The 24955-nt window shown below is 39.2% G+C and overlaps 1 protein-coding gene across 5 annotated transcripts in view; it reads left to right on the top strand.

Moving 5' to 3' along the window:
• The window catches only part of LOC140453579 (dyslexia-associated protein KIAA0319-like protein), a 107829-nt gene that overhangs the window by 19704 nt on the left and 63170 nt on the right, over positions 1 to 24955 (top strand). For all 5 annotated transcript variants that reach the window (XM_072548384.1, XM_072548382.1, XM_072548385.1 and 2 more), the window contains exons 3-6: positions 12287 to 12996; positions 13287 to 13554; positions 15694 to 15795; positions 23798 to 23895. In XM_072548384.1, the coding sequence (XP_072404485.1) occupies positions 12287 to 12996; positions 13287 to 13554; positions 15694 to 15795; positions 23798 to 23895 (1178 nt within the window). The remainder of the gene's footprint in view (positions 1 to 12286; positions 12997 to 13286; positions 13555 to 15693; positions 15796 to 23797; positions 23896 to 24955) is intronic.

Genomic DNA, 24955 nt, shown 5'->3' with positions numbered 1-24955 from the left:
AAGAAGTAGCCAGGAGAAGATCTGTCAGAAAAGATTATTGGGTTGTTCAGGTGTTAATCTGTTGGAATTGATAGATGACTGCGCCACATTAAGTGCCTGATCTATATTCATGGTTGTATAATTTGTCTTTTTTTTTGGTGCAGTTCTTCATTCGTGAATTTTAAAAAATATGACATCAGTAGGAACACTGCCCTCACTAGGGCACACGGTAGCTCAGTGGTTAGCACTGCTGCCTCACAGCACCAGGGTCCCATGTTCGATTCCAGCCTCTGTGTGGAATTTGCACATTCTCCCTGTGTCTGCGTGGGTTTCCTCCGGGTGCTCTGGTTTCCTCCCACAGTCCAAAGATGTGCAGGTCAGGTGGATTGGCCATGCTAATTTACCCATAGTGTTAGGTGCAATAGTCAGAGGGAAATGGGTCTGGGTGGGTTACTCTTCAGAGGTTCGGTGTGGACTTGTTGGGTCGAAGGGCCTGTTTCCACACTGTAAGGAATCTAATCTAATTCACGTTACTGTCACTTTCCACAAGCCATCCACCCATGCTACATGTTAGCAATTTGTGGAGCATTCATCAAAATATCCAGACTGTATCTCTCATTGCACATCACCTAGATTCAGTCCAAGAACTGAATCATTCTACCTTAATCTCATACATGATCTTGTTCCTTTACGTTTTTCTTTAAACAACACAATTTCATGCTGTTTCAACAATCCAAATATCAGCTACCATATTGTACCTTTTTAGTGCTTTCTTTCTTCTGCTATTCTTCTGTCTTCTTCTAAACACACTGTCTTTACGCTGAAGTACATTTGAAAAAGTATTGTCTCCCTTCTGACTGCTTCAGCTAAGTGGCCGTTCTTTGTTTGTAAACCGAGGTGGAGTGTTGGCAAGCTAATTGATCAGAGTGGACAATCCAGAAGAGCACAAAGTGACTAACCGCCCATTTAATTACACTTGGATTCCATCAATCATGTTCTAGCCCATTCATGCAACCTATCCAAACTCTCTTCAAGCCTCCTTGTATCACTTGACAACTTGTGTTCCTACCCACTTAGGTGTCACCAACAAAATTGGAAATATTACAATTGGTCCCCACATCCAAATTTCTATGTAGATTGTGAGCAGTTTGAACTCAGCACTAAACTTTGCCGTATCACACAAGTAACAGTTGACATCCTGAGATTGATCAATTGGCTCCTACTCTTTGTTTCTATAGCTATTAACCAAATTTCAATCCATGCGATTATGTTCTCCCCCTTGCCCGATCCCATGCACTTATTGTGATTTACAAACCTCCTGCATGGGTCTGTTTCCAAGATTATTCTGAAGATCCCCACACACCACACTCACTGGATCTCCTGCATCTGTGTAACAAGAACCATCATCAAAAAAACCTCCCATGTTTCTTGAATGTGACTTCCCTTTCATCAATCCATGTTGAGTTCCCAATTTTGCCATTCTTTTCCAAAGATTCAGTGACAACATGCTTGTCATAGATTCTAATATTCTCCCTACTATGTATGTCAAACCAACAGGTCTGCATTAGAGTAACATTCACTATCTTCTCGGTCAACAAGAATCTTTAAAGTTTGAAAGATAACCACCTGTGTAACCACTATTTTTTTGCTACTTCTTCAACTCTCTCCAGAATGAAACTCAACTGGTCCCCTCAATCCAGCTAATTTTTAAAATACCTCCACTTCACGAATACTAATTTATTTTAGCTACTTAGTCACACTGTTTCTGTATCTTCATTGACACTAGACACACAGTAACTGTTCAAGTTATTTGCTATTTGTCTGTTTTCCACTATAAATTCTCATCTTTACACCTGTAATGGGCACACATTATGTTTTTCTTTTCAGAGATTGGCAGAAGCAGATACAGTTCACGTTTATGTTCCTTCTAAGTTGTATTCCCTGTCCTTATCAGTTTCTTGGTCCTCCTTTGCTAGATCCCCAGAGCATGTGCTTCCATTTTGCTCTAACTTTCTATGTGGCACTTTATTAAATACTTTCTGGAAATTAAAGTACAGTACACGTATGTACTCCAACGTTTCAACAGCATATGTCATAGATTCATCGAGATGTACAGCACAGAAACAGACCCTTTGGTCCAACTTGTTCATGCCATCCAGATACCCTGAATTAATCTAGACCCACTTGCCAGCACTTAGCCCATATCCCTGGTCACTAACTTCATTGTTGACCATGTGGGAAACAGGTGAAACTTAATTTCTGTTTGAATCTTGAGGGATCAAGAGCGGAAAAGTGACCTGGTTTGAAGCTTGTGCGCTTCAGTGTTTTATTGCAAAATAATTATCTGAATTTAATTGTAATTGCTGAAATTCTGAATAAAGAGCTGGGCATCCAAGTAATGGTAAATGTAAGATTTACCTCTGAATATCTGGAATAGTGTGTTCTCCAGAGAGCTGTGATTTACAGATTTCCTGACAGATGTACAAATTCCCTTGAAAGAGGGCATGTAAAAATTGCGGACCAAGGCTACGTTCATTGAGGAGAGCATACTTTTTTTTAATGTTGAAGAAAAGCTTCATCTGCCATGTAAATCATAGAAAGGTTGGCCGCTGCTGATAAGTCAAGACCTCAAACTTCGAACTGTTTATTGCTGTCCTGTTGTGTCAATGCAGCTGTTTTGTTTTACACACCGAGATCTTGCACATCTAGCAGCAGCATTAAAACAAATCTGTTGGTTTTGAAAAAATAATTTTTGCAAACAAATTAAAACTTGAAGCTTTGCCATTTATGAAGTGCCCAGTTCTACCTATTTTTAGTCCAAAGTGGATGGCCTCTCATTTTCTTAAATTGGACAGATTAGAAGCAACTTAAATACCACAATCTTGGATCTATCAATGTCACCTTTTGTAATTTCATTTGCTTAATAGAACTACTTACAATTCTGCCTATCCTTGTATCTTTGACAAAATTGACTGTGTAGTCTTGTATCGACTAGCAATCCATCATTCTGGAGCCACTTAATCACAGTTATACACTATGTGATGGTGCACTGAAATATATTTCCATTCTAGTCCAAAAATGAAGAACTGATGTCTACTTGTGTCTGTCTCAAGGAATGTCTAAGAGTCAGGCCTGAGAGGATCAGTCAGGTAGAGTTAAGTGTTGAAATTCATGTCTGTTCCTGGAGCTTGAAAATATGTCAGCATTTATCTTTCCTGAATTTGATGTTCTAGTTGTCCTGCTTTCCAACCTTTTAGATTGCTTCCCTTCCTTGCCGTTTTGCTGCCTGGCCCCTTTCTTGACAGTCCTCTCACGGACAGAGTTGGTGAGAGGAAAGTGGTGAGCAGACTAGGTAGCATCAAGCAGTGAGTAGGAATGTTGGGGAGGAAATTGGTGACTGGAAGGCTTGGGAAAGATATATATTTTTTTAAATGCAAGCAGGATAGCAAAAGTTTTAGGGGAGAGTGGTACGAGCAAAAAGGATGTAACAAGGTCCAGGAGGGATAACTCTCCCCTGCTGGAGTTTCCTGTCTCCTGTTTTGTTTCATAACGTTCAACCTGTCTATCTTGAATTCCCCCCCCCCCCTTTTACTATAGCGTTCCCATCATGAGGCAGTGTTTGAAAGAGTTTAGAGGGGGAACTAACTAGTCAGTCAGTGAACTGAACTCTAATTTAAATAATTGATAAGGTACGGAGTTAGTAAGTGTGTTTCTAGTCCATTTGTTACCATTGATCTCCTCATTCTACAGCTAGTTATGTAGAATTACTGAAGGAAAGTTGATCTCTAAGACTTTGAACATATTAGAAACAAAGGAACTTCTGTGGAGATTGAGATGTTTTGGATTCCTAGCCCAGATCTCCAAATAACCTCAGCAAAACTCATTATGTTATCTTGCGAAGCATTCTTAACTCAGCATACTTCCAAATCAAGGGTCACAGTAATTTATTTATGATGGCTATATTTTGGTTTTAAGATGCTGTATTTTCATTCTTGCTGACTTTTTAAAGTTCAATAATTAAATAATTTTCTATTAGTGTTGAACTTTTTAAGTGTGCTTGCTTAGGAAGTTAAGATAAAATGATTGTATATTACCAAAAATTCTATGGATTCCCAGGTAAAACATTTGCCTGTTATAAATTATCCAAACTCTCACCCCAACAAAGATTCTGACATGTCCCTGGTCCCAAACCCAAAAGGAACATGAGAGAAAGTTTGTTGCAATGAAAACAAACTGTAGTTGGAGAAGGTAGCTGTTGTGTGATGAAATTCTGTATATTGTTTTCAAGCTAATAAGCCTTTGTGCCAAAAACACGACACAATACAAATGTTGGCATTGTTTGAGTCTGCTGACGTGGCAAAAATCAAAATAGCATTAGATAGAATTACATTAACCGACTTCGGTTGACCACCCAGCATAACTAATCATGACATAAAGAAATTACTGAGTTATTTTCCTTTTTGCTCACAGTCGTTTTAAGTTTTTTTAAAAAAAATGTAAATTTAATTGAGAAGCATAAAAGTTGCATTTTCCACATTTTCCAGCAATAACAAATGCAAATCTCCTTGGCTATTTGTATTTTGAACCTGTCAAAGTGAAACAAAAGATGTTTTAATTTTAGCTATTGCCAACAATTTAACCTTGCTGAAGAATACTTAAGGTAAATTCAAAACAAAGCTCCTCTCTATTACTATAGTATAGTAGTTGAAGTACTGAACCTGACGCTAGAAGTCGACTTCAAACGCCACTGTGGTAACTTTAAAATTGAACTCAGTAAATCTGGTAATTTTTGGATTAGCCGATGACCATGTTGATGGTTGGGAATAGTATTCTTCCCTCCTTTTGCATACCTATGATAAATTTTTAAGATAGGTCTTTATGTTGCTATTTGTGGTACAGATCGGCACTTGATCTTGATATTGATGTAGAGTAGACAGTATTCTGTGTTTGGATGGAAAAAATGTCAATCTATCCAAATCTCTGTCTATTCCAGATGTAATTAATTGCTGTTATTCTTTATGCATCAGATCTTGCGTAACTCCTTCCTGTGTTTGCTAACTATGTTCCCACCCCATCTGGTTAGCTTCTAGTGTTTATCTCACCATCTGCATCAAACATGAAAGTTAATTGGAATAATTCCCTGTCAGAGTAAACATTTGTGCAGCATAGAGGGCCCAACCTAAACTTTAAAGAGGTGTTGTTTCAAAGTTTTTCTATTTGGCAATGCATTAACATTCAAATTAATATTCTGATCTTTTCCAACAAAAAAGGAGGCTTCTGTATCAACCCTCGGACTTGTTGAACAGGATGTTGTGTTTAATTTTGCTCAGGTAAATCGTGCAGCCGGAGAGACAGTTTAGGCAGTCTGAAACCAGTTTTTGATAGGTGTTGGAGTAAGTCTATGATTGTGCAAATTGGCAATTAGATCAGAAGTATTGACTTGGTGCGGTACAGAAAGCTGTAGTGCTTGGAACTGTCTGAAAATTCAGATAAATTTAGTTGCGCATGATCTTATATTTCGGATCTGTCTTATTTAAGTTTAGATTAATTGGTTTTGGTTATTATTGATTAAGTCCTAAATTGAAGAACCAAAATCTCATGGATTTAAATTGAGATATGATGGCCTTCCGTGGTGCACCATGGCATTCCTAAAGAACAAAAAAAAAGTTGCAACCTTGTGCAGAAAGTGAGGTAAAGAACCTTAATTCAGGAGTGCACAATGTGCTAATTTGCCAGAATGATCATGCGTTGTGTGCAAAAACTCATTTTGGGGGGCAAAAGAGGAGCTGGAAGGAAACTGGGAGATTATAAAGGTAAGTTTTGCATATTGGGTTGCTGAACAGCTATGAATATTTTAGATAAATGAACTTGCAGCCAGATAAGGTGCATTTGAATTCCTCTATGATAAAAGTTTTATCAGTTCAAGTGCGCACTGAGAAGATAAATGTTACTTCTGTTTTTGAAGTATGAGCGGCAGTGGACCATGAATTTGTCCTCCCAGTGTTGTGAAGCTAAACCTTTACAAGATAAAATCATGGAGCATCTGAATTCAAACTGAACAACAGACCATGTCCATTTTAGCTCGAGAGTCTGCGTTTCAATGTGCGATAAAGTTCGATAGGAGCAAGGCAGTAGGAATAGTGTATTTGGATTTAAAGATCGCCTTTCATAGAATTCACCCAGAAAGGCAAGAATTAAAGACATAAGTCAAAATGTTTTTTATGAATGTATAGTTGACCAATAGAATCCAGAGGGTTGTAAATGTAGAGGTTTTAAATTTTCTTTGACAGAAGATTAGAAGGGGTGGGATGGAGGGAGAAGAATGGTGGTGGGGGCTGGGCTGGTGGTGATCTTTTATGCGACTTCATAGATGAACGATCTGGCTTGAGTAAAATGGCTGTTTGCAGCAGATTCAAAGCTCACGAAGATGATAGACTGCAATGCTGAACAGAAAAAGTTACATAAATATGAGAATAAGCTTGGAAATCAGTCAAATTAAATTACATTTGCCTCCTATGAGGAGAAATACAGAATCTTTCACATAGAATAAAAATATGTAGGAAGTGTTTCTCAAATAGATTCTCAATGTAACACACGAAAGACGTCCAGAAACTTGGGTAAATTGAAGCTATTGCAAGCTTATTTTTGATCAGGAAAGCAAATCAGATTTTGGAGCATCTTAAAAGGATGATATTAAGCTGAAATAGTTAATCTATTGAGTCCAAAGGTGATTGGTGCATATACAGTTATAGATCAAGTAGATTGGACAGGGCGGTGTTTGTGCAGTGTGTCCAGGAAGCTTTTCTAACTCCGTATGTAGATTGTCTGACCAGAGGGGAGGCCAAATTGGATTTGGTACTTGGTAACGAACCAGGACAAGTGATGGGCTTGTTAATGGGTGAGTATTTTGGTGATGGTGACCTCAATTCTGTGACTTTCACCTTGGTTATGGAGAGAGATGGGTGCGTGCAACAGGGTAGATTTTACAATTGGGGGAAGGGTAAATACGATGCTGCAAGGCAGGATCTGAGGAGCATAAGTTGGGAGCATAGGCTGTCAGCGAAGGATGTCGTTGAAATGTGGAACTTTTTCAAGGAACAGATACGACGTGTTCTTGATATGTATGTACCTGTCAGGCAGGAAAGAGATGGTCGTGTGAGGGCACATTGGTTGACGAGGGAGATTGAATGTCTAGTAAAGAGGAAGAAGGAGGCTTACATAAGGTTGAGGAAAAAAGGTTCAGACAGAGCATTGGAGGGATACAGGATAGCTAGGAGGGAGCTGAAGAAAGGGATTAGGAGAGCTAAGAGAGGGCATGAAAAATCTTTGGCGGGCAGGATCAAGGATAACCCCAAGGCCTTTTATGCGTATGTGAGAAATATGAGAATGACGAGAACAAGGGTAGGTCCGATCAAGGACAGTAGTGGGAGACTGTGTATTGAGTCGGAAGAGATAGGAAAAGTCTTGAATGAGTACTTTTTCTTCAGTATTTACAAATGAGAGGGACCATATTGTTGAAGAGGAGAGTATGAAATGTACTGGTAAGCTCGAGGAGCTACTTGTTAGGAAGGAAGATGTGTTGGGCATTTTGAAAAACTTGAGGATAGACAAGTCCCCCGGGCCTGACGGAATATATCCTAGGATTATGTGGGAAGCAAGAGAGGAAATTGCAGAGCCGTTGGCAATGATCTTTTGGTCTTCACTGTCAACAGGGATGGTACCAGGGGACTGGAGATTGGCGAATGTTGTGCCCCTGTTCAAAAAAGGGAATTGGGATAACCCCGGGAATTACAGGTCAGTTAGTCTTACTTCAGTTGTAGGCAAAATAATGGAAAGGGTACTGAGGGATAGGATTAATGAGTATCTGGAAAGACACTGCTTGATTAAGGACAGCCAGCACGGATATGTGAGGGGTAGGTCTTGCCTTACAAGTCTTAGTGAATTTTTTGAGGAGGTGACCAAGCATGTGGATGAGGGTAGAGCAGTGGATGTAGTGTACATGGATTTTAGTAAGGCATTTGATAAGGTTCCCCATGGTAGGCTTATGCGGAAAGTCAGGAGGCATGGGATAGTGGGAAATTTGACCAGTTGGATAGAGAACTGGCTAACCGGTCGAAGTCAGAGAGTGGTGGTAGATGGTAAATATTCAGACTGTTACAAGTGGAGTTCCGCAGGGATCAGTTCTGGGTCCTCTGCTGTTTGTAATTTTTATTAATGACTTGGAAGAGGGAGTCGAAGGGTGGGTCAGTAAATTTGCAGACGATACGAAGATAGGTGGAGTTGTGGATAGTGAGGAGGGCTGTTGTCGGCTGCAAAGGTACTTAGATATGATGCAGAGCTGAGCTGAGGAGTGGCAGATGGAGTTCAACCCTGTCAAATGTGAGGTTGTCCATTTTGGAAGGACAAATAAGAATGCAGAATACAGGGTTTACGGTAGGGTTCTTAGTAAGGTGGAGTAGCAGAGGGATCTTGGAGTCTCTGTTCATAGCTCTTTGAAAATTGCCACTCAGGTGGATAGAGCTTGTAAGAAGGCCTATGGTATATTAGCGTTCATTAGCAGAGGGATTGAACTCAAGAGTTGTGAGGTGATGTTGCAGCTATGCAGGACCTTGGTAAGGCCACATTTGGAGTACTGTGTGCAGTTCTGGTCGTCTCACTTTAGGAAAGATGTGGAAGCTTTGGAGAGGGTGCAGAGGAGATTTACCAGGATGTTGCCTGGAATGGAGAATAGGTCGTACGGGGATAGGTTGAGAGTTCTAGGCCTTTTCTCATTGGAACGGCGAAGGATGAGGGGTGACTTGATAGAGGTTTATAACATGATCAGAGGAATAGATAGAGTAGACAGTCAGAGACTTTTTCCCTGGGTACAACAGAGTGTTACAAGGGGACATAAATTTAAGGTGAAGGGTGGAAGGTATAGGAGGGACGTCATGGGTAGGTTCTTGACCCAGAGAGTGGTGGGGGCATGGAATGTGCTACCCATGGGAGTGGCAGAGGCAGAATCATTGGTGACCTTTAAGTGGCAATTGGATAGGTGCTTTAAGGTACGACAAATGTTCGGTACAACATCGTGGTAGGTGGCACGGTGGCACAGTGGTGAGCACTGCTGCCTCACAGCGCCAGAGACCCGGGTTCAATTCCTGCCTCAGGCAACTGACTGTGTGGAGTTTGCACATTCTCCCCGTGTCTGCGTGGGTTTCCTCTGGGTGCTCCGGTTTCCTCCCACAGTCGAAAGATGTGCAGGTCAGGTGAATTGGCCATGCTAAATTGCCCGTAGTGTTAGGTAAGGGGTAAATGTAGGGGTATGGGTGGGTTGCGCTTCGGCGGGTCGGTGTGGACTTGTTGGGCTGTAGGGCCTGTTTCCACACTGTAAGTAATCTAATCTAATCTAATCGTGGGCCGAAGGGCCTGTTCTGTGCTGTATTGTTCTATGTTCTATGTATGTCCAGTTCTGTATACCGCTGTCCATAGAATGTTGTTGCAATGTTGAAAGGAGACAAGAGAGAACAATCAGAATAACAATGGATTAGAATGTGAGGAAAGATTGTATAAATTGACCTTGGACTCACTGGAAAAGTGAAGGTTAAAAGGTGGAGTAGATGTTATTTTTAGGATTGTAAAATGACCAGATAACGTAATCTGTGAAAACATTGTTTAGACCTGTAAAACTGGATAGTATATTCTGTGCTTGCAGAGGTAAGTCAAAACTAATCTTTGAGAATGTTACTGCATTGAACTAGCAGTCAGCAATTGGCCTTCTATGCCCAAGAAAAGGGTTATCGATAAGGTATAGGTGTAATAAAAATTTTTAAGACACTATTGAGAGCTGCAAGACCAAAACAATTAAAGAATAGAGTAAAGGCAGAAACCTATACATAGTTCATTGAGATTCTAAGAACATGCAGCAATTACATGGTGCTACAAATATCATTTGCTTTAAAGCTGCCTGTTTTTATAACACATCAATGGAATAAAAACAGAAAATGCTAGAAATATTCAGGAAGCAGCTGTGGAATCATAGAGCTAATAGGCAACATTTCATGGGGGGGAATGGGGGAGGTTGGGGTGGCAGATTGCTCACAGCTGTGGAAGGACTGCAAACTAATCAAGTGAAAAGAAACCCACCCTAGACCTGTAATGTGCTGCATTGGGCTGGTTCATCCGGAGAAGAACGGGACTTCGGGACTTCTGTTACTCGGGGAAGCAGTCCTCCTCTCAGATTGGCTGGCAGTTTCAGCAGAGCCAAGACCTCAGTGCTGGTCCGTGCAGCCGGACATGGTGTCTGGTTGGCGGGGGGGGAGGGGGGGGTGGCGGAGTGTTTGGTGGGGAAGATGCTGAAGGAACTTTCCATTGAGTTTACTTTGAGTTCAAATATGTGGAGTGATCCTTGTTCTGTATTCTAACCCCTTGTCCTTGTCCCAGGAGTATTTGATAGGGACAGTATCATGGGAACTTTACTTTTAATTTACTTTTTGTTTAGAGAGTTGGTGGAGTCTTTCCTCTGTATTCAATCCCATGCTGTCCCTGTCCCCAGGAGTGTTTGAATGGGATGGTGTTGAGGGAACCTTACTTTCCGTTCAATAGATTTGAGGGCTTTACTCCATATTCATCTCTGTGCTGTCCCTATACTGGGAGTGTTAGTTGGATGCAGTTCACTTTCTGTCCAAAAGAGCAGAGTGAGCTTTACTCTACACTTAATCCATGCTAACCCTGTTCCTGGAGTGTTTGATGGGGACGGTATGGCGGGAACTTTACTGTCCATTTACTACTTGTTTAAACTAGTAGAGTGCAAAGGGTTTGACCATTTTTCGGAAAGGGACAAGAAGGATAGGCGATGGGTTTCTGAGAGCAGGTGGAGAGGAAGAAAGTGTGCATGACTTTGAAAGCGAGGGGTAGTTTGCCTTTGTTGTGTGAAGGGCTCCTTCCCATGCCTGCCTGCCATGCTAACTATTATATCAAGGGCAGCATATTACCTGGGCTAATTGGCATGGCAACAAACTCAGTGGGCCTTTTTATTTCCATGCTCTCCTATCTACCATGTTATGGGATGGGCTTGGGGCAGTTGGAGGTTTGGGCTGGGCAATGGGAAGGTTTGGCTGGACACTTGGCCAATGTGGTATGAGCTCTCCCCATGTTGAAAACATCTTCAGTAGGGACAGGAAAATCCAACTCAATAGTTCCTGTCTAATGAAAGGTAATCGATGAGAAAGGTTAGCACTCTTATTTTTCTCTCTCTCCACAGATGTGTATGACGTGTTTGAGCATTTCCAAAATGTTTCACCTTTCAAATTTCCAACATTTGTCATGTTTTAGTGAATTTGTGTGAATGGATTGCTTTTTAATTCCAATCTTGTCGGTGAAGCATTTTTAAAATAAATTTTTATGACTTAATTCTGTTGATAAAATATTGTTTCTAATTGCATGCTTGGAATAATTTATCTCAAAATCAAAACAACAATGATCACCTCCATAAAACGTGTTGTTCAAGTAAAAGGGAATATTTAAAACCATTATATATTTGTTGCCATTATGAGTAATATGAGGAATTTTCCAGTAATGTTTAATGATTAACCTTTTTTAATTTTATTCTGATATAGTACGCTTGCTGTTGTAAAGTGAGATTCTGATACTATCTCCAAACATCCTGTTTTGTCTTTCTTTTTTAATCCTTGGCCAACATCCCAGTGGGGTGCAGGGCCTAAGAGAGCTTAGACTCTACAGGGACCCCACTCCTTTGTCCAGAGCAAATGACATTATGTGGCTCCTTCACCCTGTAGCTCTCCAACTTTTCCTTTAATTCTGTAAACAAAGGTCTGACCCTGCAATCTTAACTTTGATATGGATACCATTCACTACTCGTGTATTCCCCTCTTACTTGTATGTAAATACAGAAGTTAAAATATTTTTAAAACTCATCAGCCATGATCAATGTCATATTGTCTATAACTTGAATTCCACCTTTGTGTCTTCAAAGCAAACTGAAAGCTAAACAGAAAGTCACATGGTACCACACTACCCTCATCAAAGGTAACCATCATCCTGGATTCCACCCCCTCTCCTCTGCCCCCCCTGTTACCATGGCAGTCACCCTGCTTCACCCAACATTCAGCATGGCAGATGGTGGCAAAGACTTATTTTATGGCAATCTGAATTATTGGATCATAGTATTCATTAAAAAAAACATTGAGAATCTCTGGAAAAGCATCAAGTTTATATAAAAATGGAACTGAAATATAACTATTGGTCTACGAAAACTGTGATACTTCACTTTTCACTAATGAATTTCTTCCTATGTTATCTAACTTAGGTGCAAGTATGGCCAGCTGTAAGACAGTAGCAAGTCATAGTGGGGTGTTTGTGGAAGTTGGACTGGAAAGCCCATTTGTGGAACCAGTGGGGAAAACTGATTCCATTCACTCTTGTAGAGATGCCTGCTGTCGGAAATGCCACTGTAATGCTGCATGGCTGTTGGAGGGGAACTGCTATCTTTTAGACTGCAGACTGCAAAGAAACTGTCGGCTAAACCGAACAGGCAGATCTAACTCAATTCTAATGTTTATTCATAAACTTTCCCCTTGTGGTGATATGCACAGTCCTATGCAAAGAATTTTAAAAGAAGATTTTCATTATAAAATTGAGCCTAGGACTTCAGATCTGACCACAATTGACAGAACTTCAGGTAAAGGCACATTGTCTGAATATTCATTGGTAGCAAAGCAAAATAATATATTCTCCAGAATAAGACGTGAGGCATCCATACCATTTAATAGTCCTGCAAAGTTGCTGCGAAGTAATGGTGGTAGTCCCTCTGATGGCAACAAGAATTTAAATCCATCTGGGCACACAGAACAGAAGAGCAAGAAGCATTTAAAACCACAACAACATTCAGACAAAGATTTGCGAACCTCTCGGAAAAGCCTTAAAGAAAATGACACTGTGAATGATCAATTTCCAAAACCTTCAGCACCTACTTCAAATGGGAAAAACTTAAAGGAGATACAGACTCTACCTCCTGAGGTAACACTTGATTTCTTTTTTCTTTGCAAATATCAGGTTCAATATGCCATGTGATACTTCTGTCTAAAGGCAAAGTTAATTTATGTTTATATTTCTGTTAATCTCTTCCAAACTAACGTTCCTGGAGCTCTATTTTTGAAAGAGTAGTTTAAAAGCTTAATTTTCTAAATATATTTTAAATATTCTTCCATTATTTGAAAGTTCCACTGAAAAAACTTGGGAAAAATCAGATTTTAATTTTGACAAAAAAAGTGTAATTGAAGTGTTCCTTTTCTCACTAATTTGTTCAGGTCCCTGAAGGAACCTCTTTGCCAAACACTGCTTCTTTGGTTGTTCCTCCTAATTCCAATTTGTCAAGTCTATCAGCCAATCAGAAATGGATGCAAGTCAATGCAACAAATGACAGTATAGTTGAGACACTGTTAGTTACCACCATTCCAACTCCACTCCTGAACACGTTGTCAGCACAAGTGAAAACTACAGCGATGGCACAAGATGTAACTCCTCCTCCTCCGACATCCAACACTTCAAGTGTAACTAGTGTTTCAGAAAAACCAGGTGAGCTGAATTTAATGCTTGTGCTGCCATGGTTGTACAGTCACATTTAATATTCATTATTTCACTTCAGTGATATAAGAGACCAGCAGAAATAAATATCTCAACATGAATTCTTCCTTAATTAATGAATCAGAAGGCTGACTGCAAAATTCAATATCACACCTTGCCTTTCTGCTCAAGTGATAGAAGGTACTGTGCTGCGCTTGTACCATCACCAACTGAATGTGCTACCTCCTAGTTTTTGTCCTCTTTGATTTTAATCAGGCAAAAAATGGGTACAACCTGCTCTGCTGGAGCTGTCTGCTGAAGAAAATGTTTGTCTAAGCGTTAAAGGTGAAAAAAACCATTCTGCATTCCCTAGTGTTGAAGTTATGAGCATTTGAATTAGGAGCAGGAGTGGGTCTTTTGAGTCAGCTCCACCGTTCAATAAGATCATGGCTGATCCAATTGTACTTTGAATTCCACATTCCTATCTACTCCCAATATCCTTTGATTCCTTTTGAGACAAGCATTTTTTCATCACCTTTTCCAAGGAAGAAGAAAAAAATTAGTTTATAGGAGAGAAACAATTCTATTGTTAAAGACGTTCCACAACCTAGTCACTGAAGCGCTTCACAGCTAACAAGTACTTTAGAACATTATTGGGTTTTGTTTTAAATTTCTTAGCAACTTATGCAGAGTTTGAGGAGAGCAAAGTGCAAACATGTCAGACTGGTGCTGCTTTTGAGTTATAGCTATTGGAAATGCAGTAACTAATTTAACTGCCTTACATTCAGCATTGAGGTAAGTAACAGAAGGATCTGTTTTTTATGACGATGGTTGGGGGTTGGCTGCACATTGTGTATTCTTTGCTCTTCTGGAATAGTGCAGTGGTATTTCTACATCCAGTTTGAGGGCAAACAAGACTTGGGTTTAACGTCACCCAAAAAAGATACCTGCAACATTACTACAGTCTTTCAGTACCACACTTAATTGATCCCTGAGATTTTGCCCCCTGGTTAAGGCAGCACAAACTAAGGCTGCCTTCTGCTTTGAGGCAGAGATGAGGAGCAATTTTTTTCCTCCAAGGGTTGTCGTCTTTGGAGCTTCCCCAATGGACATCTGAGGTGGTTTAATTGGTAATGGTAGTGGTACTATAGATCCTTCATTAACAAGACAGACCAAGGTTATCAGGAAAAAGCAGAAATGTGGATTTAAGGCCAAAATCAATGTGGCCATCATCTTATTAAATGGTGTTTCAGGTTAGAGGATCAATGCAAGTGTTGAACCACATATATAATGTTCTCAACTTTGCACATTTGTTTTTGAGGTGAATACAATTCTGATAAACAATGCAGCCCTGTTTAAACCCTTTTAATGATTGATTTAAGGGCTCTGTTTGTAAATTAGTGTGTTGTTCCTTATATCTGTATAATGCCATATACTTGTTTTTTTTTCATTTTGTTGTCTCTATCTCTGTTTTGCTATTCTCAAAATAATTCAAGAGCAATGAGCTTTTCAATGGTGATTGGTGTCCAAATCTGTTAAGCATAACCACTCTGAAAAAATATTTACCTGAGTAAGGGATAGTCGCCATCAAGGAAAAATAATTGTACATTTATTAATTCTCCAGAAAGATCAAACCCCATGTCCTTCATTATTATTTTATTGGATTAAGTGTGACCTAGATGAAGGCACTTATCTGGATCACACCCAGAATGCAGAATTACAATGATCATAATTAGTTTACCAACTAGTATGAAAAGCAAATTTATTTGGTGAGAACAGAAATTTAAAATGACAGCTCATTAAATGATTTAAAAATGGTATAAGCCTGTATAATTGGACAATTGAGTGAGTGATTGATTAAAACATGAACTTGATATTTAACAATATTCCTTGATATTTAATTCATGGATTGTCTGTAAAGGAATTAGCTGGATACATTTCTCATTCATTGAATTTACGTTAACTCACTCAATAAACAGCGATTATTAATGGAAAGTTATCTATTGAATGGATAGAATAGCAAACATGTTAATATTTTCAACATACCAAGGACAATCATTACTCAGTGTGCTGATTTGGGGTTGAATAGTTAGTTGATGTAAGAAGTTTGTTTGGTTCTCTGTATGTTAAAATGTTTTTCTTCTGTGTTAGTGATGAAGGAATTGGTTGTTTCTGCTGGAGACAGTGTGGAGATCACTCTGCCAAAGAATGAAGTTGAACTAAATGCATATGTGTTACCAGAAACATCAAAAGGTAAGAATTGGATCTCTGGTTCTTGCAAAAGGAACCAACACACTTAGTGTGTTGGTATCCTATATATCTCTTATTATTCAAATGATTCATATCTCGTTTGCTTTGAACTTCTGTAATGCTGAAGCACTTCTTCCATTAATCTTTCAAGACTGATCTTTAACAAACCATATCTTCAAGGATGCACCCTAATGTGGTTGATAGAAGGTCACACTTCTTCACTTCTTCAGTCCAGAATGTTTGTGCCAAGGGCTTTGCTGGATTTTGAAATTTTCTAGATTATGCACTAACATTAGAATGACTAACCACAGCTGAGCCAGATATAAGTACTGTGACATGTAACAGTTAATAAAACATCATAAAGCACACATTAAATCTTTGAAAACTAGTTTTATGTTGTGCTGTACTTTTCACAACGACCACGGTTTTAAGGCGTGGGCAATTGATACTGGCCTTGCCACCACTGTCCACATCTCATGAAAGAAGAATGAAAGCTATATTAAATGTGCATTTTAAATATTTGCCTTTGTTTTACATATCAATTGTATAGTTTACAAATTGTTTAGATCCAATTCCAAAATATGACCTGCACTCAGCACACTAACTGCCTTAGATGCTAAAGTAAATGTATTTTGATGTATTCAAATGGTCATCAAATTAATTAACACCCTCGCATGGACATGGACTATCGAGCTGAATGACTTATTTCTGTGTTATAAATACTATTGAAGGTTCCTCCATTTAAATGTTGGGAAGACCACAGACCCAGTTGAATATCCATTACTGACTCTGTTCATGAGTTACTGACTACATCCCACTACTCAACAGGTTGAACCAAGTTGTTCATAACCTTGGTGGTGTATGTAATGATCTGTGACCATATATCTGCAGCAGTACTCTGAACTTGCCAACTCCTGATACTGTCCTGTGTGCTTTTATTTCCTTTTGAATTGATCATTCTAAAGTACTCCTGGTGAGCCTCCATCTTTCACCTTCAACACATGTAAATTCTGCAACTATTCTGCCTGTAACCTCATTCACTTGGATTATGCTCACCCATCTTCCACTTCATTTTCTGACCAACATTGGCTCCCAGTTAAACAACCCTTCAATTTTCAATTTATCAAATACCTCTGTAACCTTTTTGTTCACTATAATAATAAAATCCTCCAGCTTCATAACCTTTATCTCAGAACTCTCTAATTTTCTCTATATGATATGTTTACCTCTTTCACACACTGAACATAAAGTTAAATTTCTTCTCAAAATTTGATGCATCTGTGGTCTGTGGTTTTGATGAACAAATGTGGGGACCTGACTGAACAATGGTAACCAAGTTATTTCATGAATCAGTCACCAACTTTTAATTTGGCTATATTATAATAATCATCATTTAAATATTATTTATGTTGGTATTAATGCGCAAACATTCATATATAGTTTTATAAAACCTGTTAAACTCCAAGAAGTCATTTGCTTCAAAAAGTCTAACAGCTGCTTTTCTTCATTTTAGGAGTTAGATATTTTGGCATTTCCCGATTAAAATGTTTTGCTGTTGGATCTCTTAAGAGAGTCATAGGCTTCAAGACATACAACATGAAATATGACCCTTAGGTCCAACTCATCCATGCCAACAAAATTTTCCAAACAAAACTAGTCCTATTTGCCTGCATTCAGCCCATATCCCTCTAAGCCTTTCCTGTTCATGTACTTATCCAAATGTCCTATAAATGTTGTAACTGTTACTGCATCTTCTAGTTACTCTGGCAGTTCATTCCACATATAAACTACCTTCTGTGTGGAAAAAGTTGCCCTTTTTAAAAATCTTTCTCCTCTCCCCTTCAATTTTTGCCCTCTTGTTTTGAACACCCCAACCTGATGGAAAAGACCTTTTGCCATTTACCTTATCTGTGCCCCTCATGATGTTGTAATCCTCTATAATGTCACCCTTCAACCACCTCTGGAAACAGTCCCAGCTTATCCAGCCTTTTCTTATGACTTAAACTACCTGGTCGTCGTAACAGCACGGTGGCTCAGTGGTTAGCACTGCTGCCTCCCAGCACCAGGGACCTAGGTTTGATTCGAGCCTTGGGCGACTGTGTGGAGTTTGCACATTTTCCCCGTGTCTGCATGGGTTTCCTCCGGGTGCTCCGGTTTCCTCCCACAGCCCAAGGATGTGCAGGTCAGGTGAATTGGCCATGCTAACTTGCCCATAGTGTTAGGTGCGTTAGAGGGAAATGGGTCTGATTGGGTTACTCTTCAGAGGGTCGGTGTGGACTTGTTGGGCCTAAGGGCCTGTTTCCACACTAGGGAATCTAATGGAATCAAACAACTTTCAATGAACTGTGTACCTGAGCCTTTAAATCTTTGTGTTCAACAATACTTCCCAGGGCTCTAACATTAACTGTCTAAGTCCTGCCCTAGTTCATCTTACCAACTTATAACATTCTGCATTTACCTGAATTAAACTTCAGCTGCTACTGCTTGGCCCAGTGGCCCAATTGATCAAGATCCCTTTGTAATCTTAGATAACCTTCCTCTGTCTACTTTACCACCAATTTTGGTGTTATCCATCAATTTAGTAGCCCTACCTTTTGCATTCCCATCCAAATCATTTATACATCTGATATATATGTATGACGAGGAACAGTGAACCCAGCACTGATCCCTGTGGAACATTGCTGGTCACAGGCTTCCTGTCTAAAAAAAACCTTCCACTGCCCTCTATGTCCAACGGTCAAGCCAATCCTTGTATCCAATCAGCAAGTTCTCCCTGAATCCCATGTGATCCAATTCCCTTAATCAGTCTACCACGCGAAACCTTGTCAAAGGCCTTACTGAAGTCCATGTAAATAATATTCACTGCTCTGCTGTCATCTATCTTCTTGGTCAATTCTTCAAAAAACTCATTCAAGTTTGTGAGACAAAATTCCCCACGCACAAAGCCATGTTGACTATCCATGCTTCTCCAAATGCACGTAGATCCTGTCTCTCCGAATCCCCTCCCACCACTGATGTCAGACTCGCCTGTCTATAGCTCCCAGGCTTCTCCTTGCAGCCTATCTTAAATAAAGGCACATTAGCCACTCTAGTCTTCTGGTACCTCACCCATGGTTGTAGATGATACAGATATCTCTGTTAGAGCCCCATGATTTTTTCCCTAGCTTCCCACAATGTCCTAGAAATCAATGGGTGGCAATTTATGATGTGGAGTACAATTAGGATGCTGTTCAGAAGTAGTGAGAATGAAGTTCTTGCACTCTGGAGTAAATCCTGAGATTCTTTTTGTGTAATTCAATGTCCTCATCTAATGATTTATAAACAATACCATTTTTTAGACTTATTTTTAACCTGCCACTAGCTTTTCAATATCATTTGATTGTGTGCTATATGCAAAATCATAGTTTTGAAGCCTGGTGCTTTTTGTTGTGAAGTATACAGAATTTTGTTTTCCATCTTTATTGTTGTTAGATTCTTTAATGAAGAATATTTATAAAACTAAAGGACAAATGTTGCCCATTACAGATGGAGACAGGAAAATCTGTTCTGGAAAAGGGGAAAATGGCATAAAAACTAGAGGAAGAGTTTAGAGTGATATTGGCCACATGCTGTTACATAGGACTAGATAGCTGATCGACATGGATGAGTTAGATCAAATGGGTCTGTTTCTGTGCTGTACATCTCTACAATTCTGAGTCTTTCTTTACAAAAGTAACCAAGGTACTTCAGTAACTTTGAAAGTGAAAGAAATTAGTCTTAGTAAAGAGAGTAGTTGAAAAGTTTACAAGGTTGAAGGTTGTTAAATTCCCTGGATCAAATGAACTACTTTGTAGAGTGTTGAAGGAGGTGGCGTTCAAGATGATGAGTGCATTGGTAGTTATCTACCAAAATACTATAGATTCTGGCAAGCTTGCTGCAGACTGGAAAGTAACAATAATGAAAGAAGGGAGGGAGAATGGAAGACTACAGATTTGTTACTTTTGAGTAATGGGGAATATTTTAGAATCTCTTAGAGGATGCGATAACTGACCCCTTAAACAAGAATGGTGACGTTGGGTTGAAGCAACATGGATTTATCAAAGAAAAATCATATTTGATCAAGTTGTTGGAATTTCTTTTGAGGATGTTACTGTGACATTGATAAAGGAGAGGCAAAAAATTTTCAGGAGAATTTTAATAAGACACACCACAGCAAATCAACAAAGAAAATTTGTATGCGTGCAGTAGTGTGTTGACACAGATTGTGAATTTGTGACCAAGTGAGGTGTGATTGGTACCTCTTTTTAGTCCCCTCTTGGTCCATCACAACAACTTGCACATTGGGCTCATGTTTCAGTTAAAACATAATTCATTAAATGCAAATTAAGGAGCCAAAGCACAAAGTTTTCTTTAATGAAAGGCAAATTTTATTGACTGCTACCTTCTAAGAAAATCAATAACCAGTCCATATCAAATATGTGCAAATACAGGTAGAAAGGAGGAGGATTAGAGTGTTGATATTAGCTGGAAGGTAAAGGCAGTTGCGCCCTCAAGCTCATCGAGATATTCTTTGAGATATTGGATTTTAAACTGGAGTCCAACTGGTGTTCAGTTGTTCTGTTTCTCCAGTAGTTGTGGTGAAGTTGTAGCATTGGAGTTCTCTGTGAACAGTTGTTGTTCCAAGTTGCTTTTACACAGAGCAGTGACTTTTGAGGTTGATATATCTCCCAAAACATAACTTTACAATGCAGATGTAAAACAGGATGCAAATTTCTTGATACTGACTTCATTGTCTGGTTTTGTTTTTCCTTGCAATGGTAATTTCAATTTTGGCAAGTTTTGTACGTCTCACTCTTGTATCAAGCTTGTCTCAATTTACGGTCAGCTTGGTATTTGTAGCTATGAAAAGTCAATTTAGACCATGAAGATCTCAGGTACTAAAATCAGATGATTGAAGTTGAATAGTGAACAACCGTGTTTACCTTTATCATAGCAAATTAATAAGTAGGAAACTGAGAGCAGGGATAAATGGATCAATCTCAAGATGGTACATGTGTGATATTGCAAAGCTCAGTGCGAGGTCCACAGCTGTTCACAATCTTAAATGATTTGGACATGGAGATCATTGTTATTTTACAAGCTTGTTGATGACATAAACTAGGTGAAAATGTAAACTTTGTAGAGAATGTAAAGAGGCTTTAGGGAAATTTGGGCTAAGTGAATGAGCATGAGCATGGCAAATGGAATATAACATAAATAAGTGTGAAGTTATCTAATTTGGTAGAAAAAACAAACACAGAATGTTACTTAAGTAGTGAGAGATAGGGAAGTGCTGGTAACTAAAGGGATGTCCAGTGTCTTTTTTCATGAGCTATTAAAAAACAGCATGTGGTTAGGCAGGCAATTGTATTGTTGGCCGATGTTACAAGTGGATTTGAGTACAGAAGAAAAGATATTGTGATATAATTATATAGACCTGGGATAAGATCACACCTTGGTCATCTTATCTAAGGAAGCACTACTTGTCGTTGAGAGAATGTATTAAAGGTTCTCCAGATGAACCTTTGTAATGGCAGAATTGTCTTCTGAGGAATGATTTGAGGAAATTGGTTATGTAATCTCTAAAATTTCAAACAATAAGAAGCGATCTCGATGAAACTCATGAAGTTACTACAGAGCAGGATAGAGAGGGATGGAGATAAAATGTTTCTCCTGGTGACTCTCGTTCTAGAATAAGCCCATAAATTATAGCAATAGAATTTGGCCTTTTGGTATATCGGCTTTTCTCTGCCATCTGATAATCCTGAACTTCCCTTTCCTGCCTTTGCCCAAAACCTTTGATTCTCTTAATGACTAAGAATCTATGTCAGCTTTGAAAATGCCTAATGACCCATGCCTGACAGCCCTTTTGCTGTAAAGAATTCAACAGGTTCATCACACTCTGAAAGAAGAACATTTTCTTCATCTCTGTCTTAAATGGTCAACTCCTTACTCTGAGATTGTGCCCTGTGGTCCTAGACTGTCTCATGAAGAAATCAACCTGTTTGCATCTACTACCAGTATCTTTTATATGTTTCAAAAAGGTCTCTTCAAGTCCAAGCTGTTTAACATCTCCTCAAAACAAAATCTCCCCAGACCCAGGGTCAACCTAATGAACCGATTCTGGACTGCGTCCAATGCCATGATATCTTTAAGGGGCCCAAAGCAAGTAGATAAGTTGTGGAGTAATTAGTGCCTAGTATAATTTTAGCCAGACCTCTGTACTTTTATAACTCATTTCTTTTGAAATAAAGGCCAACTATCCTTTTGCCTTTCTTCTTAGCTGTTGAACTTGGATACTAGCATTTTATGATTCATGCACTAGAAACCACAAATCTCCCTGTGTTGCAGCTTTCTGCAGTCTTTCCCCATTTAAATAATATTCAACTTTTTTTACTTCTGACAAAATACACAACCTCTCACTTTACCGCATTGTATTGTATCTGCCAAGTTTTCACCCACTCACTTACCCTGTCTTTATCCCGCTGTACAACTCCTGGTATCATCCTCATGTCTTAGCTTCACATTACTTTTGCTTCTTCCGCAAACCTGGCAATACTATCTTTACCTCTTCATCCAGGTCACCAATATATTTTGTAAATAATTGTGGCCCCAACAATAAACGCTGTGGCACTCACCCTGTTAGTTTGCCACCCTGAAAATGTACCCTTTATCCCAATTGGCTATCCATGCTAGTATTTTACTCCAAATATCATGGGCTTTTATCTTAAGCCTTACATGTGATACTTACAGAATGTCTTTTGGAAATCCAAGTATATTACATCTACTGAGCCCCCTTTTTTTACCCTATTTTTTGCTTTTTCAAAGAACTATAATAAACTGTATAGCATGAATTCCTCTTCATGAAACTCTCCTGGGCTATGTGTTTCTTAATGCCATTGTTACATCCTTTATAATACTCTAATATTTCCCAATGCCACTTAAAAACAGGTAACTATAGGCTAGTTAGCTTGTTTTCCTTTTTGATTAAGAAGAAGTTATTTCAAACTTGGGTGAGGAGGAACGTCTTCATTCAGAGGTTGATGTTTTGTTTGCAATTCTCAATCCCAGATGACTGTCTAAGCACATTCAGAACAGAAATAGATGGATTTTTGGTGACTAATGATATGAAGGGGTCTACAGATAATGTGGGAAAGTGGCATTGAGGCACATGATCAGTATTGACATATAAGTAGGCTCTTTGGGCTGAATTGGTTGCTGTTGTATTCATTATTAGTGAGATTTGTATTGTTTAGACTTTACAAAGTAGTTTTACCTCTAAGGAATGAAGGAAAACTGTTACATTTCTTTTAAGAAATTGCGAAATATAAGTATTTTCAATATAGTCAGTTCTGTAATAATGCGACCGTTCCATTCTTGTGCAATCCCATGTTATAAGAAAATCGAATAATAGCTGCAGCATTTAAACTAATGAGGCCAGAATCATGTTATAACCAATACACTTTAGAAACAGTGTCCCCGATTCGGCAATTGTATCATAGTGAATTTGTGTTAACGAAACACGCAATAGAGCAGAATGACGTGTACTCATTGAATATGCTGACTCTTTTTAGGAATTTATTGGTGTCATACAGCTTCTTATGCTGTGTTTGTCTTCCAAATGTAATTTGACCAAAACTAGCTTGAGAACAGCCGAAGAGCTGCCTGAATGTAAGACTTCCCAAATTAGCTACTTAACCAAAAAAAACATGAAATACTAAGGCCAGTCTGACAATTCTAGTATAACCAAATCAGTTGGTCTGTAGCAGACATCATCTGAGGAGTACCTTGATGAGGCTTGAAAATATCAATTGCTCCATGGGTTCGAATACTCTTAAATAACAGCGGTGGGAATATTCACAATATTGAAAGCATTTCCTTTACATTTTCAAGTGTATATAATTTTGCTCTTAAGGAATTACTGTTGCAGCAAGAACTGGCTTTAAATATAACACGGCTTTAATTCTGCCTTGTTCATATTTTCAAGGATCGAGCTATAAATATGATTGGCAACTAAGCACCCACCCACAGGACTATATGGGACAGATGGAGGGCCAACACTCAAAGACTCTGAAACTTTCCAGTGTAAGTGGATGAAATAATTAATGACTGAAGTAACATAGTTGTTATTGTAATTACTGAATTGTTCAGTGGTTTCTTCCTTCATGTTTTAGATCAGGAACATTAGTGAATAGATTGCTCCAACACTGACAGTGATGTGAATATTAGATTACTTAGTGTGGAAACAGGCCCTTCGGCCCAACAAGTCCACACCGACCCGCCGAAGCGCAATCCACCCAGACCCATTTCCCTACATTTCACCCCTTCACCTAACACTACGGGCAATTTAGCATGGACAATTCACCTAACCTGCACATTTTTGGACTGTGGGAGGAAACCAGAACACCTGGATGAAACCCATGCAGACACTGGGAGAATGTGCAAACTCCACACAGACAGTTGCCTGAGGCGGGAATTGAACCCAGGTCTCTGGCACTGTGAGGCAACAGTGCTAACCACTGTGTCACCGTGCCGGCAACATTGCTGTACAGGGCAATTTTCTTTTTTGTTTTGATGTAAGTTATTAGCAATTAAATATCTCCTATCAGTAATCAATTTGGAAATATCTAGTTTCAGGCTATTAGTCCTTTTCATGACCAAATCTTGAACATTTTCTAGACGTGATTTATGTCATTTAAGTAATGACTTAAAAGAAGTAGGCCCAGGTTTTCCCATGATGGCAACCTTTATGTCAGAAGACTTCAGAGGACCTAAGCCGTGTCCTCAAATTCAGCATTTTCTATTTTCATGGGAGCATTTAGTTCACATATTTGCTGTTAATGAGGCATTTGGAAATTTGAATGATTAGCTATTTACAGTCAAATCAGATTTTGGACTGCCTGGTGTTTAGAATCCAGAGTGTAGAGATTAGACTCGGTAAGACAGATCTTTCTCAGTGCAACCCTCTGGAGAGTTGAGGTATTATCATGGTCATGGTGTCAGGCCACCTTAAGGTGGGAGTCAGGTATCCCTAGGTAGGGGGAGGGTATCAAGCATCCTCTGGATTTGTGGTCAGGTGCACTTTAGGATTGTTGATTGTCAAGAAGATTGTGTCTCTCTCAAATGCACAAACCCCTTTAGAGTT

The sequence above is a fragment of the Chiloscyllium punctatum genome, chromosome 27, assembly GCF_047496795.1.
Source record: "Chiloscyllium punctatum isolate Juve2018m chromosome 27, sChiPun1.3, whole genome shotgun sequence".
NCBI lineage: Eukaryota > Metazoa > Chordata > Chondrichthyes > Orectolobiformes > Hemiscylliidae > Chiloscyllium > Chiloscyllium punctatum.
The sequence above is the reverse complement of the archived record's forward strand: the minus strand, read 5'-3'. Positions and strand labels throughout refer to the sequence as shown.